Raw genomic sequence first — 16006 nt, 5'->3', positions numbered from 1 at the left:
ACACCGACCGCCAGGGTTGTAATGAGGGCCATTGTGTTTGCAGCAAATAGTATTTCCAGTACACTTAAAAGGGCATCTGGAATTCAGATTCCTCAGTGGCATCATAGTTGACAATTCTAACTTTTTGGAATGTGGATGATGTTATTTCAACCCATATTTATGACTGCACTCATGTCCTGACCTTTCCATCAAAACTATCAGGACACCACTTGTGCCATGTTTTGACACGGGTATATAAATGACAACTTAGAAGACGTGTGACAAGGAAGGAGACACGCTGTTTTGCCACGGTGGGGTCACATAGATCAACAAAGCCATTTATTAAAAAGGCAAGACAGGGGTCACATAAACAAAGGGGCAGGAATAAAGTAATACATGAGGCACATTGGGAAGTAGTGCAAGGGGTCACAGACTTGAGAGATTCTAGGCAGGTTCAGTAGATCTGGAGGGGTTAACAACAATGAACTATTTCTAAAACTCGATAAAGGAAGTGGGTCTGCGTTCTGAACCCCGGAGGAATGATTTTTCTTCCTGGGTGATGGTGAAGATCTGGAGATCGATTTTTGTGCCTTGGTGGAACGGATAATCCTGTAAAAGGGAAGAACCGGAGATGGCTTTCTACGTCCGAATCGATGGGTTCTTACCAGAGTCACAAGGAAGATATGAACCAGAGATGGATGCTTATGTCACAGTAGGAGGTACTCACAGTGTAGACCATGACAGGATTAAAATGTGAATGGATTTTGGAGTCTCATGGAATAGATGCAGTCCTGGAGTTGGAAAAGAACCTGATTTGGATTATCACTGACCAGTAGTGAAAGGTTTGTGGTGACTGCACATGAAATAGAAAAAGAGCCAAGCAGCATTTGGATGCAGCAAGGGGACAGATTTCAGGGGCAGACCATATGAGAAGGAGCTGCTGGAATGGATTCTTTCCATGGTATAGCAGGAGAAATCATAAATGTGCATTTCTCCACTCAAGTGCAATGATTTGTTCCAAATTTCTAGGAGAAGATGATGAACGGGAAATGCATGTCTATACCCTGGTGAGACCCAGTTCTTCAACGCTATCTTACAAGAGAAGAACCAGAGCACGCACCTTTAGCCAATGGAACTGATTCATGATAGAGTTACTCAGAGAAGGAGTGCCTGAACTGGATGCTGGTTTCGTACTGCATGGCCTTGGTATAAAGTCATGCATAGTAGGTAAGAAATCATTCTGCATGACAGAGAGAAACAGGAAGAGTGGTGGAGGAGGGAGGATCCTATAGCATAACTCATGATGTAAGTTAGAATGTTTCTGAGATAGTGACTAAAGGTGCCTATCTGGAAGGGTGGGCTAACCTCAGTTAGGTAAGGACTGGGACAAGGAAGATGATTAGGAGGCAATGAACTAAAGTCAAAGTTATATGAGGTGCACAGAAGTCAGACATGAACTTCTGCACCACATGCTCTCGCCACATTGTGTGAGGAGAGAGTAGGCCAACCAGCAATCAGGACCTTGCCGCTGTACAGAGAGGCCTCCCTATAAGGCATCTCACCATCCACAGGGTCCTCCAACTGGCCTCCCACATGGAGCATATCAAACCTGGATCCCAAATGATAGACAGTGCGTTATACGGGTCTTTATCTCATTTTAAGCTCTCCATGGATTGACTTATACAGTAACCAGTGCACAGAGTCAGGAGATAGTGTTTTACGCAGGATCACACAATGGAATCAAATGGGGGATTGGGAAGAGAGTCCATGTCTCCTGAATCCACAGTTAATGGCTTAATTATTATACCACATCTCCTCCATGGGATGGTTCAGTAGTAGCGCCCAGTAGGAAGCCGTGGTAGGCAGAAGTAGGCATTGTTGAACTTGCTGAGGTTGATGGGATTTCCATCCAGACGGATGTCCTCTAGGCTACGACGTATATGGCTCAGGTCATGGCTGTTGCAGAAGGTGTCCATGTGCATTGACTGGATGTTGTTGTTCTGATAAAAAAGATAAAACACAGGAGTGAGAGATATTGGCAGAGCTCGCTGTACATCTCAATATTTTAATAGCAAGGGATGCTGTAGCTCAAGTAGGTAAGGATTGAAGTGCATTGATGCATATGATTGTAGGTCTCAGTACCTAAATGGCAAATTGGGACACAGGTCAGGAATAAGATGTGTTGACAATGTGAGTCCCTGTGCTGGAATAGCAGTGGGTGCTACAGGTCAGGGTGGAGGCTAGTTGGGGTTAACTGTATGGGGCTCCAGGGCACGACCCCCCACTGCCACCTCTAAGGCCCCACATTCTGCACTTTGAATCTCCTAGTTTTGGCACTGCGCATCATTTAATTTAGCAGTGTTCATAAAAACATGACTTTCGTATTTTCATGAATACTGCTAGTGTGCAGGTCAACCCTCTCTGCCTCATTTTCAGGCTCCTGATGACAGGAGGAGGGGCAGGAGGCAGGATCCAGCAATCGACTGCTGATAACACACTACACTCTGTAGGTAGATGCCTGAGTTGCACTTGTCTGAGCGGCGTAGTTCAACTATGGTCCCCTCACACAGGCCCAATCCATTTTGTCGCGTAGGCTCTCATTATTCTAATGGAACTACTGGATTTTGAGCAGCAAGTTCGTTCACGGTGTGGGAGACTGAGTCTGACCCACTGTGGGTGACACCTGTCGCACCAAATCCGGGTTTTGCTCCGGCTAACTAGCAGTGCCTCTTCTCTCCCGAAAAGTAGAGATGATTGGGCAGCCGAGCGCATGACATTTCATACTTCTCAGAGAAGTCGTTGTCACTCAGGTCGCATCCGGTTCTCTCATTCACAATTCGGTCTCATATATAAATGACAATAAAAAGCAGTATGAGTTTTAAAGACTGGTTTAATAAAACAACTGCACTTTAGATAGTAAAGCGTGAGCTGCAATAACCTGGACGACACAACATGACAAAATTAAAATGGTGACGAGGACAGTGAAGCATAAGTATAATGCTATCATATTGTCACTAGGATTTATAGACTACTTCCTATCTGAGCACAGCATGTTAAACTCTAATTCTGCCTTTCAGGTTCCCCCGGGAGGACATCGACCCTCATACCTGAGCAAAGGCCTGTAGTCTGCGTTAGCATCTGCAGTGAAGCATTCAGCAATCGCCATACAGTCATAGGTCTCTGGCTGGAATCTCCCTCTTAACGTGTAATGGGACTAGGAAGTGTTTTTATAATAACACCGCTGATGTACTAAGAAAATGTCCCTACGTAAGGATGTGTGTTTTCTATGATTGTTGGAGACTAAACTTCTACCACGTTCACCGGCAATGTACCAAACTGTAGCCTTGACTGAAGCACAAAGTGATCAAGAATGTCTTGTTTGAGAACACAGTGCTGGGCTAAGCAAAACAGTTAGATAGATGAAAATAAAATAAGACCGTAAAACTGGTTATTGTAAAAATAACAATGCGAAGCCGAATAAAATATATCTAGGTCGAAGTGCACAGCGGCCTAGTGTGTTAAACTAACATGCATGGAGCTATAACTAAAATGGCTACACAACAATTTGATTTAGCAGGCATACTACACATGCATCAGGCAGCACAGTATATCTGCTAAAATGTGGATGTCAGAACACACAAGTACATCTCTAGGGGCAAAGAGAAGCCACACAGAGAAGCAGGAGCAGGATCACCAGCTCTGTCACAGGTTCTTATATGGTTGTGGTTTCAGTCCCATCAATCAGCTGGGAGAGAGACTGAGGTGGGTTTTACCCTTTTCCAACCTGCCATTGCTGCTCTGACTGAATCCTGGTTTGTTAGTTCCAATGTCCAGCACCAGATCCTGCTCTGCTGCTGCCATGGAGCCTCTGAGTCACCAATCAAGATAAGTGAACAACATATTTCTCTGTTCTTGTATGTATGTGCTTGTGGGAGTATTTTGGAGTGTCAATGAGAGTGAAAGTGAGCGAGAATCTGAGGTTGAGAGTGTGTATGAATACGTTAAAGTGAGTACGAGGGAGTGAATGAAGGTGTGTGAGTGCGTTAGAATGAATGAGTGATTAGAGATCTTTAGAGGGAGTGGAAGAGAGTCAGGGGTGTAACTACCAATGATTCCGCAGGTACAGTTGCACGATAGCCCAAAGTCAGTGAGTGTGAAAGGTTGAGTGTGTTGTGTGTAAGTATGTTTGTAAGTGAGAATGAGAACCAGTATCAGTATGAGTAAATGAGAGAATGTGAGTAGAGTTAGCAAGGGGAAAGAGTGTAAATGTGAGAGGGAGTGAGTCTGAGAGAAGAAAAATGTAAAAACTAAATAGGGGAACTCCTAGCGGGTATTACACCCCACCACTTTTGGAGATCACCAGCAATTACTGGGGAGGCACATTCGCAGAGCAGTTGCGTATCTGTGTACTGTAACCACAGCGGGTGCTGAGCACAGTGTTTTGGTAGGGCTTTATGTGCGTTGATACTCAGTATTGAGTTGTGCTCTTGAGTCTCTGTTTAGAGGTCTCATTAAAAATACCATGATGTTTTGCGGGTCAGGGACGAGGAGCACTAGTAGAGCTGTGTGTGGCTCACATGACTGTCAAACCAGGGGAACTACATACCAGTAACAAAGAAGGACTTGCTGTGTGTGTGTGTGTTTACTGAACATTCAACAGAGCCATGTTTGAAAGGATGGATTAAACGAGCATTGGTGAAGCCAATTGGTCTTGTCTTTTGGATATAATTGCTTTGCTCATGCTGTGCAGCAGGTTACCACATAGTTTTACAGTTTAAATTTATTAGTCCAGGCTGGAATTAAAGTCACAATATGCAGTAAAAAAGTGGTTACCTTCCTGTAGGTCTAGTTTTGCAGCTTGAAGAGTTTTTTGGATTCACTTGCTGTGCTTTATTCCACCATTAAGTGATTCTGGTTGGAATTTTTCTCTTTTTTGTCCTCTTTTTTTGGTGAGCGCTGTCAATCACTACCTGGTGGTATATATGTACCATTGTGACATCAGACAATACCTATGGTCTAAGATGGCCACCATCTTTAGATTATTCCCCCCCCCCCTGGAGAGGTGGAAGAATCACACTTGAATCCCGAAAAGTCTCCAAGCTCCAAAACCACACCTACAGGTATGCAAACATTATATTTTGCAGCATGAATGTATTCTGGATTTACATGATGTACATTGATTTTGTAATATTATCCTTCTTCACTTCGAGGTTGGTTTGAAATGAGCTTGTGCTTGCAAACAGATGCTTAAACCTCTTTGACCCAGTGTGCTTTTTTCTTTCAGAATATCTACACAATAATGTTTTGTGCAAGTGAATATGGGCGACCAAGTCGCTGTCATACATATGTTGTTAAAAGAAACGTTTGCCACGAAGGAAAGAGGTACTTCTTTTTTTCCATGTGATTGGGCTTTAGACTTTCCTTCTAACTGGACGCCTTCTTCTGCATAACGCATTTGTATTTTTAAAACTATCAATGGTACCTTATGTTACAGCCCTTGTTTTCTGGTGAATAGGAGGAAAGAGTTTGTTTCCCAATTCCCGATTGGTTTAGTTATCTTCATACAGTGCACGACTACCCTAAGGACGTCAAGCATATGTAGGGTTTAGTTTTCTTCATACAGTACAGGACTGCCCTAAGGACGTCAAGCATATTTTGGGTATTTTCTGCTTTTGTCTTTTTTGTTGGAGAAACCCTGTCAGTAGGATAGTTGTATTCATATGGAAGTGTAATATGATTTTTTGGCAGGAAGTGTGGGTTAGTCTACATGTCTACTCTATCTTTGTGGCTTTGAAAGTTGCCATCCCGTGTAGTTAGCGGTTGTAGATCACTGTGCAGTGATGTAATCGCTTGTAAGAATGTTGTTTTTAGTGGTAGGTAATTTATTCCTGCCAATGCCCTGGTTCAAATGGTTCTTTCATTAACTGTGTGAGCTCTAGGATAAGGTGCCACGTGGATGATGGTGCAGATATGGGTGGTGCTATTCTCTTTGCTCCTTCTAGGAACGTTTTGATGACTGGAGCACTGAAAAAACATCTACCTATGTGTCCCTCGTGTGTACTATCGCAGACAGGTGGACTTTAAGAAAAGTGTAAATTAGATTCTTAACTAACAGTTATTGTAGGTATTTAGGGCCAGATGTAGCAAAGGGTTTTTCCCATTCTGTGTCAATGGGAAAATGTGTTCGTACATATGGCCCTTAATGACTGTGGTCTCCTGTGTTCGAAAGTGAAAGAGGTCTTCTTTCTTGCACCATAGATCATACCTTTTACGTTTAGAGGCATAGAATTTCTTTGTGCTTGGTCTTCTGGATTCCATGACTCTTTTTGTGAGGCCCAAATGTCAAAATTTTAAGTCTTCAAGAACCAAGCTGCCACAATCAGGCTGGTTGGGTCTGGGTGCTAGGTCAGGCTCTTTTGCATTGAAAGAAAATCCCGCAAGGCTGGGAACTATATTGCTTTTCCTTGTGACATCTTAATAAGGCCAGAAAATCTTGACTGTCTTACCTACTGTGGCGCTATTAAGATTGTTGGCATGGAGACAAGTATGCAGGAGCTTATTGCTAGTGATGTCAGTGGTAAGGGGGAAATGCATATGCAGATTTCAGTGACCAGTCTATCAATATGGCATTACCCTGGGATGTGTGGTGTGATTACGTGGATGTGATTTTTGTCCATTTTGTCTTTTCTGCTGTTGCAAATAGGTCTAATTCTGGTATACCTCACTGTTGGAAAACCTTTTCTAATAATTGCTGTTTTATCTCTTGATCTGTCTGCCTCTGTGTTTTGTATACCTGGTAGGTGTGTTGCTATCAGTCTTCCCCTTTTCAAATGTATTAAGGTAATTTTGACAGTACATTTGACTTTGTCCTTTTTGCTTGATGTGGTAATACATTGGGGGGGGGTATTTTCAGTTTGGATTTGTACTGTTTTTCCATTTACTTTTGTTTGGAAGGTCCTTTAAGCTAGGAAGATTATCTTTTGCTCCAACATATGCATGTGTTGTACTGCCTCCCTTGTTTTCTATAAGCTCTGATGTTCAGTGTTCCCATATGGGATCGCCATCCTGCATGGGATGCATCTGTGGTGATGGCCACTGATGGACATGATTGTACAAACGGTCTGCCTACAGCTATATTGCTTATGTTCCACCATGCCATTTCCGTCTATACTTTGCATTGTAACAACCTCTAGATCCTCCCAGCTCCCCTGTGACAGTGACTACTGATTCTATTGCCATTCTTGAATTTACTGTGGCATGTCAGGGAGGTCCCTTTAAAAGGAGTTCGCTTTAGTCCTTTTGAGCTCCTCTTTGAACACCCTGTGAGTGGTCCTCTCAGGTTGGTTAAAGAAGGGTGGGAGAGACCCCTCAAATAACTTAAGAAGGACATTGAGGACTATGTGCTTGGACTTTGGTCCAGAATGGATGAGTACATGAAGATGGCAAACAAGAATTTGGTGGCCAGTCAGGAGCTTGTTAAGCACTGACATAACCAAAGTCCTCCATGGTGGAATAACAGCCAGGATAGTTGGTGTGGGTCTTAGATCCTGTAGTACCCAGGATATTACAGGACAAGTGGCTTGGGCCCTACCCCATCTTAGAGAAGTGGGAGTTCACCTACTTTGTGGACTTGGGTACAGCCAAGAATACTCACAGGGAGAGCCATGTAAACAGGCTCAAGCTATACCAAGAGAGGATTGATGGTAACAGATGGGGTCAAGGAAGAAGAGAGTGAACCTCACCCAGACCTCCCATCTACTAAGATGGAAGTGACAGACCAGCAACAAAGTGACAACTATCACCTGCTCAAGAAGTTTGCTGGACTAGTTTCTCTGACCCCAGGTCTGACAACATGGTGTACCCATGAAACGGGCAATGGTGACAGCTTGCCTGTCAAAAGTAAAATTTACAGTTTGTCTGACCAGGTCAAGGCCAGCATCAAGGCTGAGGTTGTCAAGGTGTTGGCGCTGGAGATGATTGAGCCCTCCAGTAGTCCATGGGCCAGACCAGCGGTACCTAGTTGTGCAAAACTTTGAATATGAAGGCAAACTGGGTGGGTTATGACCACCGCAGCTAATTATCTATACATTTTGCACAAACCTTTAAATTAGGGGATGAGTTAGCTCAATACATTTAAGTTTTCCATAGTGGTCGATGGTTAATGTTAAAAACTACAAGTAACTGAGCTAAGCCCAGACATAATTATAGCAGGGTAAACAGTCTGCAGAGTGAAATGTTACCTGGCATTCGGCCTAAAGGAAATATATAGCACCGTGCAGGAGTTTCAGCTCTTCTGCCATAAAAAAATCCTGTTCAGAAAGTAACAAGTCTTAAGGGGATATACATTTCCTTTCACCCCACAGCTGCTCAGGTTGAGGAGAGGTGCTAATGAAATTTATAGGCTTGCAGTGCGATGCATGTGCTGCGTTTATTGCCCTCTCAGATCAGACATTTGTCATGAAGTCACAATTTATGTTGCCATTGTTAAAGTTGGAAGATCTTAAAACAAAACTGAACTGAAGGATACATGAATGCATTGGCTAAAAAGGGGGATCCATGAATAAGGTGAGGACTACATTGTAATTTATTTGAGGGTCTGCTGGCACCCTTGGAGGAATGACTCTCTTTAGGTTTCACCTGCACGGCATGCGCTTGTGCGCTGTGCTGGTGAAGTTTTTTTGTTGATAAAAAAAAAATCTCTAAAGGGACTTAGAACCCACCCCCATACTAACAATCTGTAGGCTTTCTGGTCACTTGCATTTTCTGGCTTCTGATTGTTCAGCAGCCTCAGGGTCACTCTGGCCACCACCAAGGGGTGGTGGCCAGCGCTCCTTCAGATGGCCCCTTGATTCTGCCATTTTGAATCCAAGGTGACAGAGGCCTCTGGGAGCATCAGAGTGGCCAGGTCAGGCAGGTGACGTCACAGCCCCCTTTCGATAGGTGGTCACCTGGGTAGGTGACAAATTCCCCTTCCAGGGCTATTTATGGTCTCCCTCTTGGGTGGGTCCTCAGACTCAACATGCAAGACTCCAGCAGGAATCCTCTGCAACACTTACTTCGACTTCTGGCCACTGGAACTGCAACTGGACTCCACAGGAACCTGCAATCTGCAGCTACAGCGACGTCTCTGCTCTGTAACATTTTTTCTCCAGCTCCTTCCAGCAACTGCAACATTTCCCTGGCTGTGCATCCTCTGAGGGCGGCAAGTATTCAGCCTGCACAACAAGCAAGCAAGAATCTCGCTTGGAGTGAACGAGTCACTTCCCTGCATCGGCAGGCACCAACTGTAACGAAGACTGGCTGTGTGGATCTCCTCTCACCCTGAGCTGCATGGACCCTGCATCATGGGTGGTGGTCTAGAGTGGTCCATTTGGTCCTCTCTACCTGCTGTCCAACTTTGGTGAATGTAGGCCCTTGCTTTACCACGCAGGACAATACCCCAGTGCACTGCACCTCTTGCAGCTACCAAGGCTTGTTGGCATCTCCTCCGAGGTATCCTCAGGCTCCCTGTAGCCCCAGTCCCCAGCACTTTTCTCTGCAATGCACAGCCCTCTGTGTGCTTCTCTTGCGACGTGGGACCTCTCTTCAGGTGTTCTGCTTGCGCCCTCTCTGCAACTCCTGGGCTCCTTGCCTGTGGGTTCCTCTGTGGGGGCTACCTCTTCTTCTTTGGTCTCTTTGCACTGCTGAGGGTCACCTGGGACTCCCCCTGTGGGTTGAGTCCCCCCTGGACCTTCATAGTCCCCGGCAGCTCCACTCTTTCGCGACATTTGCCTTTGCCAAGGCTTGTTGGTGATCTTTCCACACCACAGACCGACTGCAATCCTTTATCCGGAGTGGGACGTTGACTGCAGGAACTCTTCATAGACTCCAGTGCTGCACTGCTGACCGTCTACGTCTCACTTTGACCAACTCCTGCATCCACAGACGGGTGGGTAGTGGCTCCTGCCACCACCGGACAATCTAACATGAATTGGACTTGGTCTCTTTCTTTTCCAGGTCTTCCTCTTCTAGGATCCACCTTTGGTTTCTTGCAGTCTTGTCTTGCAATATCCTTTTCTAAAGTCCTTTGGGTTGGTTTGGGGAAAACCAATAACTTACCTCTTCTCTCGTAGTCATCATAGGGCACTCTGGTACTTACCGTTGGGGTTTCCTAGTTCCTCCAGCTCCCCTCTACCGGTTTCACTTCCTTGGGTGGGGACCCGACCTTTGCATTCTACTTTCTTAGTTTATGGTTTGGTCTCCCCCTAAGCTTTCAGTATTGCCTATTGCTTTTCACCATTTTCTATTGCTTTCTATGCCTATTCCTGATTGTTACTATACATATATAGTGGGTTTATTTACCTCCTATTAGAGTATTGCCTAGCTAGTATTTTGGTGATTGTGTTGCTGTAATAGAGAGCCTTTATTCTCGTAACACTGAGTGTTTTCTTTCAAGTGTGTAAGTGTTGTGTGACTACAGTGGTATTGCATGAGCTTTAAATGTCTCCTAGATAAGCCTTGGCTGCTCACCCACAGCTACCTCTAGAGAGCCTGGCTTCCTAGACACTGACTGCACCTCACGAATAGGGGGTACCTGGACCTGGTATAAGGGGTAAGTACCATAGGTACCCACCACACACTAAGCCAGCTTCCTACAGTTGCACTAAAGAGGACCAGGAGACTGGCTTGGGTGCTCCTCATCCTTTGCCAAATGCCTTTGCTCGCTTGGAACATGAACAGGATAAACCCCCTTCGTCAGCAGTGGCCTCTGCAACTGGCACTGGCAATGTGACTGTGGGATCGGCTCTGTGATACAGAAACTCTGGACTGGGTTCTCCCTGCCCATATGCCAAAGGCTTGTCGAGTCTGAGCAGAACTTCTTTCTTGATATTAGCAGAAGGGTCTCCGCTAACAGGAGTGGTTGACTCTCTATGCCCAGAGCAAGTCTTGGCTACGCTGTGAAATTTCAGCCCCTCGGAGCTGAGAACTCAGCCAAATTCTCATCCACTGGTCAGTCCCAGCATGCCATGGGCATCAGGGACAAATATCAGGGCATCGGCCGTGGGTTGGGCATGGATATGTCAGGATTACATAGCAGGCTGGCACAGAACTTGCTCAAGGAGCATTTGATTCTGTCGCCAGGAATGACTCTTTTGAGGCTCTCAATGAAAACCTTGATGGCCCATATATGGAACAAGAAAGAGTGTTCTTTATTTTGCATGTAAGCTGCTGAAGTTGCAAGATAGAATCTAATGGAAGTGTATGCTAATTCAGAATACTGCAGATGAAGGTGGTAGCATATAATGTCCTGGACCACCAAGTTTATCTGATCTATGTACTTGGGATACAGCAATAGACAAATCCTTCCCATTTTGCTGCATAGCAAGCTCAAGTAGTTGGCCTGCAAGCTTCCATGAGGATGTCTATACACTCCTGTAAGAGGACTGGGTAGCCGAACTCTAGGATCTAAGGAGCCCGATCGCTAGGTTGAGCTGTTTGGGATCTGCATGTCTGATCTGACCCTGATTTCTGGAGAGAAGGTCTGGACTGTTGGGGAGCTTCTTGTGGGGACTGATGGACATTTTGGGTATAGTGGATTATCAGGGCTGTTTGGCCCAGGTGGGAGCTAGAAGGATGAGTGTCTGGGATGTTTGTTGCATCATTCGCATCACTAATGGAAGGAACCAGAGCAGCGGAACAGTGTAAGCGAGTATACCTGACCAGTTCATCCATAGCGAATTCCTCATGGACTGTGGGTGTGAGAACCTAGAGGTGAAAATTGTCCATTTTGGATTCTCTGGGGATGGCAAATAGGTCTAACTGTTTAGGACTTGAAGATTGAGGCAGACACCGAGGGCTAGCTGGATTGCTAGGAGTTTGAGGTAATTGATTTGGTAAACCTTCTGTTCTGGGGTCCACAATGCTTGTACTGGTGTGTGATTAAGATGTGCCTCCCCCAATCTTCTTGTGATGTATATGTAGTGGCAGTAACCAGTGGTAAAGGTTCTCTGAAAGGTTGGTGTTGCAACAGGTTGTTGCTGTTTCACACTTGCAGAGAGCAATGACCACTTGCCTTTACCAACACTAGATCCTCTATGCACTAGACCAGAGGTCTCCAAACTTTTTAATGCTGCGCCCCCCCCCCCCCAGTTGAAAAATAAAAATCATTGGGCCCCCCCCTCAGAATTTTTCACAATTATTTTATAAACATGGCAATGTTTAAATATGTCTAAACCTATTTAAACATTGCAGTTAAGTACTGTTACCTTTTTAAAACTGCAATAACATGCTTCTGCTTAAAACAAAGGCCTGTTTTCTGTATAATATTTATTTTGGCCAGAGTCTGGGGCCCCCCCTGGGATCACTTGAGGCCCCCATAGGGGGCCCGCCCCCCCAGTTTGAAGACCTCTGCACTAGACCCTCTATGTGACCCTCTGCACGGGAGCATTGTGCTGCAAGGTACTGTTGGAAGCAGCCACATGTACTGTCTGATATGGGGCCATTAAGTGAAGCTGAGAATTGGCAAAACTATTCTGACTGGTGGAGGATGAATTGAGTTAAAAAGAGGAACAGGCTGTTGGAAAGCCAAGACACTTCGTTGGCTGGGGTGTTCTTTGCTTGTTACCCAACTGATAGTTGACCCTAGAAAGAGTTGTAACTGTAGATGGAACAGGTGTGTCTTACTGATGTTAATGGTAAGGCTTAAGGCATGTACAAGAGATACAACAGTTTGTTTATGGGCCAGACATTGATGTTCGCATGAGCTCTTGATTAGCCAATCATTCAAGTAGGGGAAGACATGAATGCGCTCTCATCTTAGTTGTGCTGCGACCACCGCTAGGTATGTGGTAACGACCCTTGTGTTGGCAGTTATGCCAAATGGCAAGACCTTGAATTTTGAATAATGGCCACATACCACGAAGTGCATGTAGTGTCACTGGACTGGGTGGCTGGAGATGTGGAAATATGCTGCTTTTAAATCTAATGCTCTCATAAAGTCACCTTGCTGTAGCAGAGGTATGATTTCCTGAAGGGTTAACATGTGGAACTGTTCTGAGTGGCTGTATCGGTTGAGGGGTCTTAGATCGAGGATTGTATCTGAGGGACCAGTCCTTTCTGGGGGATAAGATAGTACAGAGAGTAAACTTCCTTCTTTTAGCATTTTGAGGCGAAAGTCTCGATGGCTCCTTTCTGTAGGAGGTTTTGTACTTCTTCCTCTAAAAGGTGTGTGTGATCATCACTGAGATGTGTGGGGGTATGATTGAAAGTCTAGGCTGTAACCATGTTGAACTACAGCTAGAACCCATTTGTCTGCAATGAATTCTTGCTAGTGTGGCCGGAAATCCTTGATTCTGCCCCCTATAGGTACTGTTTTGTTACGTGGGAGCTGTAGGGGTAATTTTTGAGTGGTGGTGGAGGCTTCCTTACCGGAACCCTCCTTAGCTCTTCCTCTATTGATATTACCCCTATACCCTCCCCTTGTGTAACCTCTAGTGATGTAAGGGTGGTAGGGTCGCTGTTGCTACCTCTAGCAAGGGCTTCTGTCTGTGTAGGTGGTCTTGGAACGTCCACAGTATTTCTGCCTACGAAAGGACACACTCTGGCTAGTGGTTTGGAGAGCCCCTATAGCTTTTATTATATCTGTATCCTTCTTCATTTCTTTTATGGTCGACTTGTGGCCTGTATTATGTTCCCCATCAAAGGGGAAATTAAGTAGGTATTGTTGCACCTCAGGTTTAAACCCTGAGATACGGAGCCATGCCTTCAGCCAAATCAGGACACTTGTATTGATCTCCTGTGCTGCGATGTCTCTTGCACTGAGGGTGCAATGTATAGTTGTGTTAGAAATTGTTTTGCCCTCTGTGACTAGTTCCTCCCTCTCTGTTGGTATTCAGATGGCAGATGTTGAAGCATCTCCTGCATTTGGAGCCAATGGGCCCTGCTGGACAAGAGGGGACAAAGGGAGCCAGTTAGTGACAATAACCCCAACCAGTGGTAAGCACTGGGCAGGTCCTAAGCCCTTTGTAGGCTTTTGGTAAGCCCACAATAGGTCTTTTTAACAAGACAGCTATGCTGTCTCTAAGGCTCGGCCTAAAAAGCAGTAACACTGTAATGACAGCTAAGTGTGAAGCGTCAGAGCAGCCTTCGGGTCTAAGGACAGGACTGCTGCAAGATGTGATTGAGGTGCAATGGCAGAGCTGTGTTAGGGTCACAGTGCTGGAATACCAGTGGCCGCAAGTTCTGACTGTAGTAAGCTGGCCTGGTGTGTGGTGTGCACCTATGGTGTTATCACCTTATACCAGGTCCAGGTATCCCCTGTTAGTGAAGTGTAGGCAGTGTCTAGGATCCCAGGGCTCCCTAGAGGTAGCTGTGGATTAGCAGCCAAGACTTATCTAGAAGAGATGCAAAGCTTATGTAATACCACTACAGTCAAACAGCACTTACACACATGAAAGAACCACACAGTGTTACAAAAATAAAGGTATTTTATTATGGTAACACAAATACTAAAATACTGTATAGGCAATACTCCACTAGGAGGTGAGTACATGCTGCAGCCCATGGGGAACCCCGTGGTGCCCCAGTGTCCTGGGTACCTAAATACGGTATACTAGGGACTTACATGGGGGCACCAGTATACCAATTGTGGGGTGTGCTAAGTCCTAAGCAAGTTGCCACCTGGAGATAGTCTGGGCATCACCCCTAGGGTGGTGATGGACAGTGGGGTGGTAACTCCCCTTTCCATTGTCCAGTTTCATGCCAGTTTCATGCCAGAGCAGGAACTGGGGGTCCCTGGACTGGTGCAAACTGGTTTATGCAAGGAGGGCACCAAATGTGCCCTTCAAAGCATACCAGTGGCTTGGGGAGGCTACATGGGTAAAATGCCTTCGCCGCACTTAGGAAGTCCAGGAGAATACAGCTGGAGTTCGTGGGGACACCAGTTCATACAGGGGTGCCCTCACACACAGCTACTTGCACTCCGCCCTCTGGGCTGGGAGGGCCTGCATTAGGGGTGACTTACAGTGACCTGGTGCAGTGACCTGTGGTGAAAGGGTGCATGCATCTTTTCACGCAGGCTGCAATTTCAGGCCTGCAGACACATTTTGCATGGGCTCCCATGGGTGGCGCAATACATGCTGCAGCCCATGGGGAACCCCTGGTGCCCCAATGCCCTGGCTGCATAAGTACCATATACTAGGGACTTACATGGGGGCACCAGTATGCCAATTGTGGTGTGTCCTAAGTCCTAAGCAACCAAATTTAGGGGAGAGAGTACAGTCACTGGGGTCCTGGTTAGTAGGATCCCAGTAAACACAGTCAAAACACACTGACAGCAGGCAAAAAGTGGGTGTAACCATGCCAAAAGAGGGTACTTTCCTACACTGAGTTTTATAAGCAGTACTATGCAAGAGTCTCAAAACTTAAAAACTGGGAGTGCAGTAGATCAGGTCAAAGGAGCATTGCAAAGCTGTGTGTGAGTCCCAAGGCTGGAAATTGAAGATGTGCAACATGGCAGTATAGTGGAGCACTAACAGAGCTGTGCGTAGCTACCAGTACTTCAAAAACATGGGAGCTGCAGGTCAGGAGTGAGGTGGAATGGCAGATGTATGTGTGGAGTCCAGGCCTGTAGCAAAGGGGGGTGCAGAAAGGAATTGTGCCACATATAGTTGTGTCCTGAATACCAGGCAGTGTGAAAATGTTACATCACCTGTAGGTGCAATGAGCGCAGACTCTCTGGCAGGGGCACTGGGATCTGATCCAACTTGTTGTCCGATAAGTAAAGAAAGTGTAGCTTCTTTAAATCCTGCAAAACAAGAATCAAGCTGTGAATCATATGCTTCCAGTCCTGATGGTGGGAGAAAGTAAATGAGTGAAGGACACTCCGGTCCTAGAGGAAAGGAATTCATGACACTGATGGGATGAAGAAAACCAGAAAGGGCCCCTGTGCACTGATGGCAACTGTAGGAGATGACTAAGGAAAAGTGCAATCAGCTGCTGAAGATATCAAGCATTGTTGGGTAGTGGTAACTGAGTTGAAGGAGGTGGC

At 45.7% G+C, this 16006-nt stretch overlaps 1 protein-coding gene across 3 annotated transcripts in view; it reads right to left on the bottom strand.

The window, feature by feature from the left end:
• Positions 1–296: 296 nt before the first annotated feature.
• OPTC (opticin) overlaps positions 297–16006 on the bottom strand; it is a 52832-nt gene continuing 37122 nt past the window's right edge. For all 3 annotated transcript variants that reach the window (XM_069238444.1, XM_069238445.1, XM_069238446.1), the window contains exons 6-7: positions 15668–15763; positions 297–1979 (exon numbers count right to left, since the gene is read on the bottom strand). In XM_069238444.1, coding sequence (XP_069094545.1) covers positions 1809–1979; positions 15668–15763 — 267 coding nt within the window. In that variant the 3' untranslated portion in view covers positions 297–1808. The remainder of the gene's footprint in view (positions 1980–15667; positions 15764–16006) is intronic.

Source organism: Pleurodeles waltl, chromosome 6, assembly GCF_031143425.1.
Source record: "Pleurodeles waltl isolate 20211129_DDA chromosome 6, aPleWal1.hap1.20221129, whole genome shotgun sequence".
NCBI classification, from domain to species: domain Eukaryota; kingdom Metazoa; phylum Chordata; class Amphibia; order Caudata; family Salamandridae; genus Pleurodeles; species Pleurodeles waltl.
The sequence above is the reverse complement of the archived record's forward strand: the minus strand, read 5'-3'. Positions and strand labels throughout refer to the sequence as shown.